Source organism: Amia ocellicauda, chromosome 19, assembly GCF_036373705.1.
Source record: "Amia ocellicauda isolate fAmiCal2 chromosome 19, fAmiCal2.hap1, whole genome shotgun sequence".
NCBI lineage: Eukaryota > Metazoa > Chordata > Actinopteri > Amiiformes > Amiidae > Amia > Amia ocellicauda.
Genome location: NC_089868.1, coordinates 21,461,020 through 21,476,019, shown reverse-complemented (window position 1 = coordinate 21,476,019; position 15,000 = coordinate 21,461,020). Strand labels below are relative to the sequence as shown.

Genomic DNA, 15,000 nt, shown 5'->3' with positions numbered 1-15,000 from the left:
GTCCCAGTGACAAGCTGCTTAGGTTGATTGGCTGCTCTGTGGGGTGTGGGGGGGGTGTGCCCGCATCGCATTCACAATAATAAACATTGGAGCGGCTGGAATCGGCCCACTCACCCCAGCTCGAAGATGGGCGATTGTCGCTGAGCTCGGCCGGGTGCCCCCTCTTCAACAGCACCAGTCCTCTCCCATCCCGACTAAAGCTCATGCTAATCAAGCTTCCTTTTCTTCAATCTTTCCTCTCTCCTCCTAGCTCACAAACCCACGAAGTGTGCCCTGGACCCTCTCCCCACTCGCTCCTCCACACCTCTCCTCACAAATGTACCCCATCCTCGGCCCCCTCCTGTTCTCTCTCCACACTCTTCCTGGGCCCCCTCATCACATCCCATGGATTTTCTTACCATTTCTACGCAGATGATGCCCAGATCTCCCAGACCGCACCGAGCTACCTTCAGACCCTGAGCTCTCCGTACATCCCCTCCACATCTCTCCGGTCTCCCTGCACCAGAAGCCTAACTTTACCTCCTCTCCACTCCCCTTCCTCCAGAGCCGCTGCTTTTCATCCCTGGCCCCTAAGTTGTTAGACGACCTTCCCACTGAAATCAGGACAGCAGAGTCGCTGACCCCCTTCCGGCGATTACTCGAGACACAGCTTTTCAGACTGTACTTACAATTTTGACATGCTGTTACATTGCGAGTACTCGTGTTGTTTATTTGATTTCCCTCATGCACCCTTCCTCTTGGCTCTTAACTCTGTCTTCACATCTTGCCAGCTCACAATCTAGGATGTAGGACTTGTATTTTGTACACAGGGGCGTAGGGCGGATCCTATTTAAACCGTGCTGTTTCCACCCTGGTCCTACAGTCCGTCTTCTTGCTTTTTGTTCCAGCTGAGTTCGCTCTCAATGGCTTCTGTAAAGCCTTAAAGCACGAGATCATTAGGCCAATCGGAGCTTTTTAATAATTTTCCAAGCAATTGGGGAGAATATAAAATGATTTAAGACTTTTCAACAGCTAAACCAAAAGTCAATTTACAGAAATTATGAGTGTTACATGTGTGTGTCGCTTGCCATAATTTTTTAGCAGCACCTGACCAGTAAAAGAATGACCTGGACAGCATAATGAGGCGGTGTGTGTTTGTTTCTCCATGATCAGGTGCTGATAGCACTTTCAAATGATAATGAAATCACCTCCGGAAGAATCAAACCTAGATAGAAATATTCAACCCCTAAACTTCATCAAAAATAACTAACAAAATATCATCAAGAACGATTTGCTAGTTGGCGAGTCCTGGTACTGTGAGGGGTACAGAAGTGTCTTTCATCCACGTTTAGGAAAAAAACATCAGGCAGAAACATTTATTTTTTATTTTATTTTTATTTTTATTTTTTTGGAAGGAAATTCTGACATGACAGGCAGTGTTACTTGTGTAAGTACATTCAGAGATATCTCTAAATCATTTGCAGATATCTTTAAATGAATTACAATATCTCTAAGATGATCATTTGGCTTGCCATACGAGACTGCATCACGTGACACCCACCAGCAAAGTCACACATCAGGCCTTACGCAAGCAACACTGCCTGTCATGTCAGAATTTAGATTTAGAGATATCTTGAAATCATTTAGAGAAATCTGCAAATCATTTAAAGATCAGCATGACAGGAGGCTGAGTCGGTGTCAGTGAGGGGTGTCAGTGGGTCAGCGCAGGGATACCTGTGTCGCCCCAGCCTCCTCGTGCTCTCCCTCTTCCTGTTCATTTAGAGATATCTGCACATCATTTCAAGACGTCTTCAAATGGCTTCCTGTGGGTCCATAACAATTCATCGTCCCCATCCTCATATGTTCTCCACTTGAGCATTTCACTTATTGTAGAGCCCTAGAACACACGTGTATATGTATTATTATTATTATTATTATTGATTTCTTAGCAGACGCCATTATCCAGGGCGACTTACAAAATATAGTAGGCTATATAAATATGTAAGTTGAAGAAATAGCTGGCGCTACAGTAGTTTTAATAAATCTTAAATGCGGGGTGCCTTATCCCAGGGATTTTATATAGAACAATTATCCGGTCAAGGAAGGATGGACAGCAGCTCCCGTCTAAAAACAGTCCACATTCACCGATGTCTCAAAAATTATTTTTAGAGAAAAAGTGAACATCATGATGCTTACGCGTTTCGTAGTTAATTATCAATCCATTATTCAATTAAAATCAATTAAAGTAATACAATTTGTTACTTTCAATCAATTATTAGACAATCGGCAATGCATTCAAACATTATTAAACATACATTTTAAAATTGAAGGACAAAATTAAGATCCTCATTCAGTCCCATTGGTTCTAATGTCTGTAACGCCAATATCCAACATGCCTCTCTTTTCAGCAACAAATTCACCAAATTACCTCCTCTCTCAGGTATACTAATCTTCTCCAAAGCCACAAAACAGTGAAGATTCATATAATGTTTGGCTATAATGTTGGGGTAGCCAAACATTATATGAAGGCTGGGCATGGATCTTCACCACACTCGCTCCGTTTTGTGGCTTTGGAGAAGATTAGTATACTGAGAGAGGAGGTAACTTGGTGAATTTGTTGCTGAAAAGAGAGGCATGTTGGATATTGGCGTTACAGACAATAGAACCAATGGGACTGAATGAGGATCTTAATTTTGTCCTTCAATTTTAAAATGTATGTTTAATAATGTTTGAATGCATTGCCGATTGTCTAATAATTGATTGAAAGTAACAAATTGTATTACTTTAATTGATTTTAATTGAATAATGGATTGATAATTAACTATATGGAAATGTTGTCTTAATAATGGAATATTCACACTGTGTTGAAGCATGATTGTTAATTGAATATAGAAGGAGGGTGCTAATGATTCATTTATATCAGATGTATTTAAGAGATTAGCCCAGCCCTTTTTCACGACGCTCTGAGGAAGATAAGTCGAAACGCGTAAGAATCATGATGTTCACTTTTTCTCTAATAAATAATTTTTGAGACATCGGTGAATGTGGACTGTTTTTAGACGGGAGCTGCTGTCCATCCTTCCTTGACCGGATAATTGTTCTATATAAAATCCCTGGGATAAGGCACCCCGCATTTAAGATTTATTAAAACTACTGTAGCGCCAGCTATTTTTTCAACTTACATATTTATATAGCCTACTACATTTTGTAAGTCGCCCTGGATAATGGCGTCTGCTAAGAAATAAATAATAATAATAATAATAATAATAATACATATACACGTGTGTTCTAGGGCTCTACAATAAGTGAAATGCTCAAGTGGAGAACATATGAGGATGGGGACGATGAATTGTTATGGACCCACAGGAAGCCATTTGAAGACGTCTTGAAATGATGTGCAGATATCTCTAAATGAACAGGAAGAGGGAGAGCACGAGGAGGCTGGGGCGACACAGGTATCCCTGCGCTGACCCACTGACACCCCTCACTGACACCGACTCAGCCTCCTGTCATGCTGTAATTTCTTGTAATGCCAACCCCTACCCTGCCCACTCACCCCGGCCCAGGCTCTCGAACTGCTGGAGGCCGGAGGGGCTGCCCATGCTGACCAGGTGCATCAGCCTGTCCCCCACCCCCGCCAGCTCAATTGCTGTTGGTAGAGCAGGGTGGTCAGCCAGACGTCGGGGTCGTCGTTCTCTGGCGAGCTCAGCACCTGCAGGGCCAAGAACACAGGGGTGTTAACGCGCGGGTCACACTGCGCACTGCTGCTGCCGTCAGCTCACAGCGACATGATTGTTCGTCTCCCACCCCTCTGTGTGCACCTGGGTTTACATTTCACATCAACAAAAGGGATGCAACCTGACTGCAGGCCACCAGGGAGCTTGGAGCATCAGAAAAGACCAATAAAGACAAATAATCTCAATTCATCTCAACTCTCCGTCAGATTCAATATTGATCCTCACTGTCAGCTATTGGCAATGGTGATGCGCAATCATATCTGGGCAATGATATCGAAAGGGACGGCAACTCTTCTCTGGCATTATAGTGCAGTAACTACAAGGCCCAGTATCACACAACCTAATGAAGTGGAAGAGAAGATTTTCACATAAAACAGTAAACAAAAATCATTCCAAACTGTGTATTTGTTTTAGAAAGAACAATTAAGCATCCAAATTAAAATAAAAAGTCTCTTTTGCAATACCTGTGTCTGGCCTCCTGGTCTTCGGTCATTCCCCGCAAGAGCTGGCAGACGCTTCATGAGCTTTAGATTAGAGCAAAATGACACTTTAGTTACCTTTCTCTGCAAACACGGTTAGGCATCTACAAACAATCGCTTACAGAGAACAAGTTACTTCCTGCACAGACACTCAGTCTGTTAATGTCTTAGTCACGTGTGGACGTCTCTGCACACGAACTCAACGGTACAGTCTACAGGAGAGCACAGTCTCACTACAACACAACACAGAGGGAAAGTACACGGCAGATAGTTACCTCAGAAGACGACGACCCCAAGAGCTCCCAGTCCCACTTGCCATCATTGAAACTGCAAGACAAACAGTACAGCAGGCATGGTTTCTTTCTTCTCTGAACATTTGACAGGTTAAATATTTCAGGATTGTGAGAGGCGGACAGAGGGGGACAGACAGAGCAATGCTGAGGGACGCAGGGACAGGGAAGACGTACAATGAGTCGTTGTCCAGGGCCGTGGAGACCAGGAACTCCCGCCGCTTCTTCTGCACCAGACGGGCGGCGCGCACAATCTTCTGCCGTGGCGTGTGATTGGTCAGCAGGTTGACCAGATCCTCCGTCGCCATCTCCAGCTCATTCTGGGGACACAGGCACGAGAGGTCGGGGGAGAGGTCAGGGAGGGGTCAGTGTGTCCCACCTGAGAAGGTTCTGACTCTAAGACTGACACCACACGCCTTTCATAAAGGCCACTATTTAAAACAAAGACCGACTGATTGTTTCCCATGTATCCAAAAACAAACCGAAGCCCCGGGGAGACCGCCACCTTACCTGCATTCGTTTGAAGATTTCCTCCTTCCTGCTCTTTACAGCCACAAAGGCCCCGTAGGCGTAAGAGCAGGCCAGGATGCTCCGGGTCTTCAGGAGCTCGAGCACGGCGTCTTCGTAGAAGGTGGTGTCGGGGGCGCCACCCTCTCCTGTAGAGGCAGAACAAAGAACACAGGCCGGGGGGGCGAGGCTGAGTGTACAGATCAAGCGTGTCCGCATCGCTGTGAATTCACAAGCTCTCTCACTAGGCACAGGCCAGTGGGGGTGCACGAGTCTCACTCACGTCCGCTCAGCATCTCGCTCAGCTGCTGCATCTTCTCTTTGCCAGTTGTGAGAAGCTGCTTCTCCAGCTGTGTGGGGGGGAGAGACCAGAGTCACTGCTGTCCTGTTGCATTGTATGTGTGTGTGTATGTGTGTGGGGGACACCAGGGGCCACCCTGGAGCCACGTCACTCTCACCTGGTAGCGGTCCTCGTGGCTCTTGTACTTTTCGAGGTACTGCTGAAAGCGCTCGTGCTCCTGGAGGACCTTGCGCTTCTTCTCAATCTGATGGGGGGGGGGGTGACAACAACACAAAACAGAAGATAAAGCAGGTGTCTGTCAGGTCAGGTGGGTCACACTGATGCAGATAATGCCTACAAAATATATAACTATAATGACCACAACAACACAATACAAATTACAAAGATAACAACAATAACAGTAATAACGGTAACAACTATAAAACAACAACAGTAAGAGTGAGGACCAGACCTCCTTCACAATCTTCTGCTCCGCCAGCTGGATGGCATCGAAACGTGTGCAGGTGTATGACCCCCCCGTGTTGAAGCCGTGCATCGTCCAGTCCTCCAGGCAGACCCAGCAGAAGTTGTAACTGCACTGAAAAAACAAAACAGACACACACAACCCTGCAGCGTCAATATTCACATGTTCACTGGTGCCTACATTATTAGAGAGACCGACAGACAGAAACACAGACAGAGAGAGACAAACAGACAGAGGCTCCTCCCAGGCTGCTCACATTGTCCTTCCTGTTTTCAAGGCAATGATTTTGCTTCCGGTGGAAATTATATTTTTAATTTCAGGAAAGAGCCAAATGAGCTGCAACTCAATTCACAAAACAATTATCTGAAATGTTCAGGTGGGGGGCGGTGTGCTGGACATTACCTTGGTGCACTGCATGTGGTTACATCCTGCGTTCCTCTGGATTGGCGTCTGACACTTGGGGCAGGGCTTGGAGTTGGCAAGAACCCACAGGCTGCTGGCTGCGTTCTCGCGGAACTCGCTCAGTCCACCGTCTGGCCAGAGGATAGGAGAGAGAGAAGACATGGAGTCAGCGGCGCGGCAAGGCCAGGGGCACGCGCTGACAGGCAGGAGGGGGACTGCCAAGGAGCCGGGGAATAAACTGAGCAGAGTGGGAATACGACGGTGTATTCATTAAAACAATATATGTACAAATTAGCTAAAAAGGACTGAAAACAATCAGGGGCTTCAGATCTGGGCTGGGCGGCTCCGGTCCTTGAGGGGTTAACAGCCTCCTGTAGGTTTAATAGGCCACCTGTAAGCAAACAGCAGGACACACACTGAGGACAGCAAAGCACAGGGGTCACTCACGTTCTTGCTGATGAATCTCTGACACTTTGTGCTGCCACACTTCCCACGTCTGGCAGTCGCAGGGTTCGTGGCCCTTGCCGAGACATTGCCTGCAGACAAAAACAGGTGTTCATTCATGCCTCGGGCCCCCTTTCACACTCGGACACCTCAGCTCAATCAGAACCGTGGCCGCTAAGCAGGAGAGGGGATCCTCTAAAAAAAACAATGGTTATTCTGTCTCTCTCTCTCTCTCTCTCTCTCTCACCAGCAGAACAGGTGTCTCTCTCCACAGTCCACAGCCGGTGCCTTGAGCTGGGGAAAGAGCAGTGGATTGGTGCCGGTCCCTGTGGGGCCCTGTCTGGCCAGTGTGACAGCTCTCTCACACCCTGGGCTGGGGCACCACTTGATAGCAGGGTTGTTCTCAACAAACGCCTGAAATACAGAGGAAACAACACTGAACTGTAAACAGGGAGACAGAGGGCTTCTGGGGGGAGAGAAAAACAAACAATAAAATAAATCTAAAATGAGTTTCAGTTCACTTGGATGAGCTAAAATGATCTGTTACAGAGCAGATACTGAGATACGACGCCATTGCAGCTGTGACTGCCGTCGAAATGTGCTTGTCACACACACGCCAACACACACCCTCACACAAACACACACACGTTTGTGTTTTTACCTTGATGTCAAACAGGAGGTAGCGCTTATACATCTCCTTAGAGACCATGCTCTCTATGACCTCTACAGGAACCAGCCGGGAACAGTCATGGCCCGGGCAGAAGATGTTAGAAGCTTTTCCGTTCTGGATCTTTATGTTGAGAAACCTGAGGGAGGACACGACGCACAGAGTCAGGGGCCACAGCAGCACAGAACACATCACACAGAGTCAGGGGCCACGGCAACACAGGACACATCACACAGAGTCAGGGGCCACGGCAGCACAGGACACATCACACAGAGTCAGGGGCCACGGCAGCACAGGACACATCACACAGAGTCAGGGGCCACGGCAGCACAGGACACATCACACAAAGTCAGGGGCCACAGCAGCGCGCTGGCCTCTCCTGCCAGTCACATCAGTGGCTTGGCCAAAGGCTGCCGCAGAACCAAATACAGTAAAGTATCCCAGCGCCAAGGGGGCTTCTCTTCACAGGAATGCAATTCACTTACCAAGCACACGGGTCCTTACAGTACAAATAGGGCTATAAGCAAACCAGGGAACTGGCTTCAACCTGAACATGATGATGGGGGGGCGACCTGTGAGCTTAACACTGCTCTGCCACCTTAAATGACACAGAAATTACATTTGAAGCAAAGTGGACAAGTTATTTCAAGGGTGACAAAGGAAAAACAACTTACTCTTCCCAGCATTCTCTGCAGAACTCGTGTCCACAAGACATGTCCACGGGGTCCTCAGACGCAGGGATAGCGCTCATGCAAATGCCGCACTGGAGGAAGACATGGAAACAAGAAATCACAAGCCTATTACATTAATTCAGTCATTGATTCATTCATTAACTAATGTTAATTAGTCTGTGTGTGTTCTTCCCTATGGGCTGCTTCTTGCCGGAGTCCAATTGCTAATAATTATAATATTGTGTAATAATAATAACAACATAGAAAGATGTTGGATTCATTCACTTATCACCAATGTACAGTTTCTGGACAGAGCGGAGACAAGAGAAAGCAGACACTGTCAGGGAAAGCCAGCGCAACCTTTTCGAATAAGTCTTCAAAGACTATGTCTATGTAAATGTAGTGCCTGAATGCATTAGCATAATCGCTCTGCATCAGAAGATTTCTTGATTAGGAACCCTAATACGCACACGCACACGCACACGCACACTAAGAGTGAGGCAGACACAGGAGTGATATGGGGGGGTCGTTACCAGAGGCCTGTCCTCATCCGCATATTCCCTTGCGTCCTCGTACTCGTCTCCGTCCTCGTAATCCTCCTCATCCTCATCCTCGTCCGGGGTGCGGGGGGAGGACAAGGCATCCCGGGAATTGTTCACTCTGCGTGGGGGAGTGGGCATCTGCACCCCTGAGCGCTGGCAGCAGTCCTCTGCATTGGACATCCATGCCATCAGCAGCTTCTCCCTGTCCCAGTCTGACACCCATGGGAAGGAGGAGAGCAGCACAAGTGAAAACTGTTAATCATCCTCACCCTAACAGACAAACTCATAGAAACGGATCCACACATAGGGCTTCTCAATCCTGCCCTGCTGTTTCTTGTTCCAGCTGTGCTCTTAATTACTTCATTTTAAATTGGGTGACCCCTAATTGAACTAATAATTTGCCTAATCTGAGATCATAAATGATAAACAGTTGTAGATTTCATGTAAAGTATGAAACTGTAGATCCTGAACTTGAAATCTCCAACTTTTTATGAGATACACAATTTAAAAAGTCAGATGAAGCAAAAGGGTTAAATTGAGGGTTCGATGCAGTAATTGAGAGTTCGCTAGGAACAAAAACCAGCAGAGTAGGTGGTATTCCAGGACAGGCTTGAGAACCACTGAACTAGTCAATCGGAGTGTTTCTGGCTTCTTTGTCTGTTTTTAATTGACAAATTACACATAAGAAACCAGACAATCACAGTGCTGCACTTCCAAACATTCCTCTCCCTCTTATCTAGTGTATGACTGGCATCCCGTGCATCTAATGATCAGGACTAGAAACCTCTTCAGTCACCAGCGATGCTTCAGGACACGGAAACGCCAGTGGTGCGAGTTTCACAGGGTGTACATTTGTTTTTAATCAATCATCTGTATATATGAAGGCACAATACAGATTGGCTACTGTGATGTTTCTTCCACTTCCTGAATGGGCCTCCATTAGGAGTGAAATGGACTTTCCCCCCAAGGTATCGTGTTTTGTGTGACTATATACTTTGAGACAGCTGTCACTCCCTATGTGCTAACAAAAAAAACCATCATCAAAATATAAACTCCCGTGAACGAATGCCAGAGATCTGTAGCAACTGTGTTTCCAAGGTTTGTCAATGGAGGGGCTGCTATCCAGGCATCAGTAGTGCCTGCTGAACACAATGGCAGTGAGAGGGGACAGGGGGCACTGCTCAATTTCACGACTTATAAGCAGTTCCTCTGTGTGTGTGTGTGTGTGTGTGTGTGTTTCTCTCTGTCTTCCTCTCACTCCCTCTCTCTGTGTCTGTTTCTCTCTGTGCCCCTGACCGACTCTCTGGCTCTGGTCAGTGCCAGTCAGTGCGGAGTGCTGCGAGGGCACCGGTACCGTGAGTGCGGAGCAGGGCCTCTGCGGTGAAGCGGGGCGTCTGCAGCATGTCTGCCGTCTCCTCAATCAGATTGTTCTTCAGTCTGCGCAGGTCCTGCATTGTCAGGCCCTCATATGGCTGCATAGACACACACACATACACAGACACAAAGAAACAGAGACAAATATAGAGACACAGACACACACAGCAATAAGAAAACCTAAGAATCCACAAGGCTGTTCAGACAACACACTGTTATGTGACAAACGTAACTTTTGCTTTGAAGTGGAAGAGTAAGAAGATTATGTACAAGAAAACAAATCAAAAACAATACAAATGCAGTAAATAAATCAATTAATTTAGCAATTGCTAATCTCAACATCAGATGTTGAAAGATGTAGAAAAAAAACACATCAGCTGACTTTGGGATCAGTTTTTACACCCTCTCCCTCCTTACAGCTATAATTAGAGGTTATACACTGAGCAGCCCTCAGAATACACTGCCATGTTTTAAAACCAAACGGGAAAGTCTCCCGCAGCAGAGAGCTCTCTTATACACAGTGCATCGATGTGCTATGTTTCTCCACAGAACAAAATAAAATCCCTGCTTGTGTACACAGGCCACAGCAGGGCGTCTGAGCAGTCACACGACAACCCTGTCCCACCCATAAATCCGTAACAGTCATTTGTCCGTTTTCTCTTGGTTACATCATAGCAGGGTACTTTGTTTTCCTTTTTTCCTTCCCCTCGCTTTCCACAGCGGTGTCATGGCTGACCAGTCTACACCCCTCAGTGCCTCTTCTCCAGCTCTGTCAGGGCTCTGGACTCCAGTGTAGAGGGTTGAGGGGTCTGTCCCAGGTGGGAGACACTGCTGTTGTACCCTTGAGCAAGGCACTGTACCCAGAATGCTCCAGTAAAAACCCAGCTGTATAAATGAACCTCTCTCTTGTCCAGGGTCTCGAGATCGTCGGGGTCCCCGGAGAAGACCATCTGCGCCTCCAGGCTGAGGGCCAGTTCCACGTGGTGCTGCGTCTCGGCGCAGTCGCACGGGGTCGCCTTGTCCTCGTTCTCTGAGAACAGGTCGGCGTTGCACTTCAACAGGTACTGCAGGAGACCAACATGGGGGTCGTTACGATGAGAATAATAACGTCACCTGTTCTCATGGAGTTCAAAGAGCATCTGTGAATCTCTGTGCCAATATGTGCGGGGCCACAACGAGACTGTAAGAGCGGACAGAGCCCAGACAAGCGTACAGCATTGTTGAGCAACACATTGATTCAGGCCGGTCTGGGACGATGCATTTTTATACGTAATTCGAGAAAGAAACTGGCCTAGGAAAAGGGTATACTATTCACTTTCCCAGCCCAAACCCAGTGTCCCAGTCAGCACTGGCCAGCTGTGGGCCGGGCTGTTTGTGTCCACAGGCCTCACCTGCACACAGGTGCTCAAGCCTGCAGCGGCGGCGTAGTGCAGGGCCGTGTTCCCCTTGTCGTCGGTGGCGTTGACATCGGCCCGCTCGTACTCCCCACCATCCAGCCTGTCGCCCGTCCACTTCAGGATCATCTGCAGGCAGTTGGCCCGGCGCTGATCGTCCTGCTCAAGCGGCATGGTCCGGGGCCCCGAGCACAGCAGGTGCAGGGCGGTCTGGTTGTGCGCGTTGCGCTTGTTGGGGTTCCCACCTTTGCTGTAGAGGAACGACCTGTTTGTACGGGAGAAAAAGACAAAGAAAAACCTTTTTTTGTATCCGGACACTGAAAATGCAGGAAATTAGCACAGGTAGAGCCGGACCCAGGGTGGATCCGTCACTCGTTATAACAAAAGCGTGGAGGGGGAAGGGACAATGGCCAAGGGGGAGCTGGACTCTAAGAAACGGCCTCGCAATGAGTGAAGCCTCCCCGCAAAAAAAAATCACACAAAAAACACAGTATCCCATTTAATCCAATTATTCAGCTCCCATTTATTTATGCCTATGTCTTTAGGTATGTATGTATGTATAGTTATTTCTATCAGTATTAATACCTTTTTGAAATGTTTTATCTATGGCTGATTTTTTTTCTTGCTTCAATTTATTTTGCATTACTGAATAAAGCAGCCTGTAGCTTCTCTGAACTTCCTTAAGCATGAATAGATTTGTCTTCAGGTCTCTAGACACCAAATTAGAAGTGCCGTCGCAGTCAAAGTCAGGGCACCAAGACCAAGGAACTGGCCGGCCTGCCAGGTGAGAGCTCCCCAGCGCCACAAACACAAGGACACGCAGACACACACACACACACACACACACAGAGACAGAGAGAGAAACATACAGTGACACACACACACACACACACACACACACAGACACACAGAGACAGAGACACACACGCACAGACAGAGAGACACACAGAGACACAGGGGAAACACAAGAGGGAGACAAAGAGACTCTCAGAGGCAGACGGGGAGGGTGGGGTGTGGCTGACCTCAGCAGGTGTGTCATGGCGTGCCGGGAGGCGTAGTGCAGGGCGGTGTTGCATCCATATCTCTTCCCGCAGGAGGCGTTGGGGTCCAGGAACTTTTTTAACTTTGAGTTTTTCTGGTAGATCTGGTTGGCCAGGGTCTCATCTCCCTTGATGAGGGCTTTGCGAAACTTTGAACATGTGTGGCCCATCTTTGTGGACCAGCGATGCTGTGATCCTGATCAGTTGGTCGAGCTGAGCACTTGCAATATGCTTCTGTGCCTGGAAGAGAGAGGGAGGGAGAGGGTTTATTCTCGATTCATATTCAGCTTATCTGCATCTGTGAACGCTTTGGAAATGCTGGTGTAAGCAGGCCACGCCAATAAAGCTCATTTTGAATTTTAGATGAACACGAAAGGAGCTCAGGGCCTGTGGAAGTGACCTGAAAGATGGCACAAGGTAACATATCCTCTCTTCAATGGTTACCAGCTCTCGGATGACCTCCTGGTTAAACCCCTATGTCAGGCACAGTGTGTCCTGTATGCTAATGGCAGTAATTGTAGGATTTTTTAGGTCAATAATAATAATAATAATCATCATCGTCATCATCATCATTATCATCATCATCATAATAATAATATTAATAATTATTATTATTATTATACATTGATAATTCCCCAAAGCCCACGTGATCAATAAGGATTTTACTGTTACTGATTTTATTGGTAGGACCCCCTACCCTGCTGGTTTTTGTTCCAACCGAGCTGGAAATTATTTAATTGAACCGTCAATTTCATATATTTTGTGCACATCACAAAACCAATCTTGCTCTCATCCTGCCCCCCCCCCGAAAAAATCACATATCCCGTCTGTTTGTCTGTCTATCTGTCTCTGCACTCTGAATGTGCTGAATGTATGAACAGAAGGTGTAAAAACAAATACAATACCTGATTAGTTTGGCTGGTTAGGAAGTTAGATCTGCACTCAAAAGTGAAACACTGTCAAGCGACGTCTATTCTCTCCAAGTGATCAGATCAGCGACTGAATGCTGGACATTCTGGGGAAAGACTGTGACATCACAATGGCGAGTCGCCATGACCTCCGGTGACGTATTGATGAGAACTGCAATAGTCCCGTAGAGGTCGCTGGCCGCTTTGGACCCAATCGAGCTACATGCGGCCATAAACATTGTCTTTTTCTCAATGAATCCCATGCTTATAACGTTCATATTAAGCACACAAACAAGCTATAGAACCTATAATATGTTATATTAAAAGACCCCGGCCCAGAGAAAAGAGAAACCCGGTCCCTAAGTTACTTTATTAAATCTTATGTGAACACTGTTAACGCTGGAGAAAATATACGCTGAGACCGAAACTTGAATAAAACACGATCAGCTGTTGTTTAATCTAATTTCCTTTATTTTTGGAGAAGCGCGTTTACAAAAACAGCACATGTATGACGTCTCCGTGTATCATGATATTGATTAACATGCTGCCCAGTGTGTCATTTTAATGAGCGAAATAAAACTGCACACAGCATGAACAAGCGTTTGCCGGTATGATCACACTAAGTTTGCACTACTCGTTTCATTTGTCGTTTTGTATCTGCACATGTTGCATTGCCTATAGCTATAGGTTAATTAATGTATTATATATTTCTGTATGTGAATGTGTTGTGACGGGTGTTACAGCAGCTCTTCCTGGTTATCCGCCGACAGGATGTGACGTGTTGATAGCGGATGTGCTATAGAGCCGTGCTGCGTCGTGTGGGCGTGATGGCGCGCAGTTGCCCGGTTTGACGTGCGCACGTAGTTCAGCCTCGCCTGCAAAATATGAAGCGCACACACGCCGGCGAGCGGCTCGGGGGCAATAGCTGGTGTTGAGCTGAAACTCCTGCAGACAGAAAAATGCATCCACACCCGTCACAATACAGAGCCGCACCGGACACATCTGACACCGGCAGCAGCGGCCCGTCTGCTCTGCACCTGTAATTCTGTATATAATGCATGTTGATTGTGGTTGTGAAGCAAAGATAATGTAGCGTGCCACCGCACTGTTTATTTCCACATTTACTAAATACTTTAGCTGCTTTTTCCACATTGATAAAGATTTTTTTAAATAAATCTCCGTTTTGATTAAATATTTAAGTCACAAGAGACATATATAGTGTTTAAAAAATATAAATGTTTAATATAAATATTAAATGTAAAAGTTAAATCTAAATGTTCAATGTGGAGTTTGCAAAATAAATATATAGCTAACATGCAGGTACAGCCCCGCCCCTCTGGTCAGTCCGCCTCTCACAGCAGTGTGTAATGAGCTGTTTCGGTGCGTCGGGGCATCAAACTGTCTGATTGTGTTTCCATGATGCGGTCAGTGGAGCTAGTGGTCACTGATCCACTGAGTGGACACTGGCTCCCAGTAAAACTGATCCACTGAGTGGACACTGGCTCCCAGTAAAACTGATCCACTGAGTGGACACTGGCTCCCAGTAAAACTGATCCACTGAGTGGACACTGGCTCCCAGTAAAACTGACCCACTGAGTGGACACTGGCTCCCAGTAAAACGGACCCACTGAGTGGACACTGGCTCCCAGTAAAACTGACCCACTGAGTGGACACTGGCTCCCAGTAAAACTGATCCACTGAGTGGACACTGGGTCCCAGTAAAACTGATCCACTGAGTGGACACTGGCTCCCAGTAAAACAGATCCACTGAGTGGACACTGGCTCCCAGGAAAAACGGACCC

General features: G+C 46.9%; 1 protein-coding gene across 1 annotated transcript; it reads right to left on the bottom strand.

Annotated features, from left to right (window-relative positions):
* Positions 1-3,311: 3,311 nt before the first annotated feature.
* Positions 3,312-13,631, bottom strand: LOC136714763 (ankyrin repeat and IBR domain-containing protein 1-like). Its single transcript, XM_066692371.1, has 19 exons — positions 13,196-13,631; positions 12,273-12,530; positions 11,248-11,515; positions 10,756-10,920; positions 9,837-9,954; positions 8,474-8,694; positions 7,944-8,032; positions 7,264-7,408; positions 6,850-7,016; positions 6,606-6,694; positions 6,159-6,289; positions 5,745-5,870; positions 5,451-5,537; positions 5,276-5,342; positions 4,996-5,141; positions 4,663-4,805; positions 4,471-4,522; positions 4,181-4,240; positions 3,312-3,691 (listed from the first exon to the last, which is right to left on the bottom strand). Exons 2-19 carry the CDS (start codon positions 12,458-12,460, stop codon positions 3,596-3,598), a joined length of 2,358 nt encoding a protein of 785 aa, XP_066548468.1. The 5' UTR covers positions 12,461-12,530; positions 13,196-13,631; the 3' UTR covers positions 3,312-3,595.
* Positions 13,632-15,000: the final 1,369 nt, after the last annotated feature.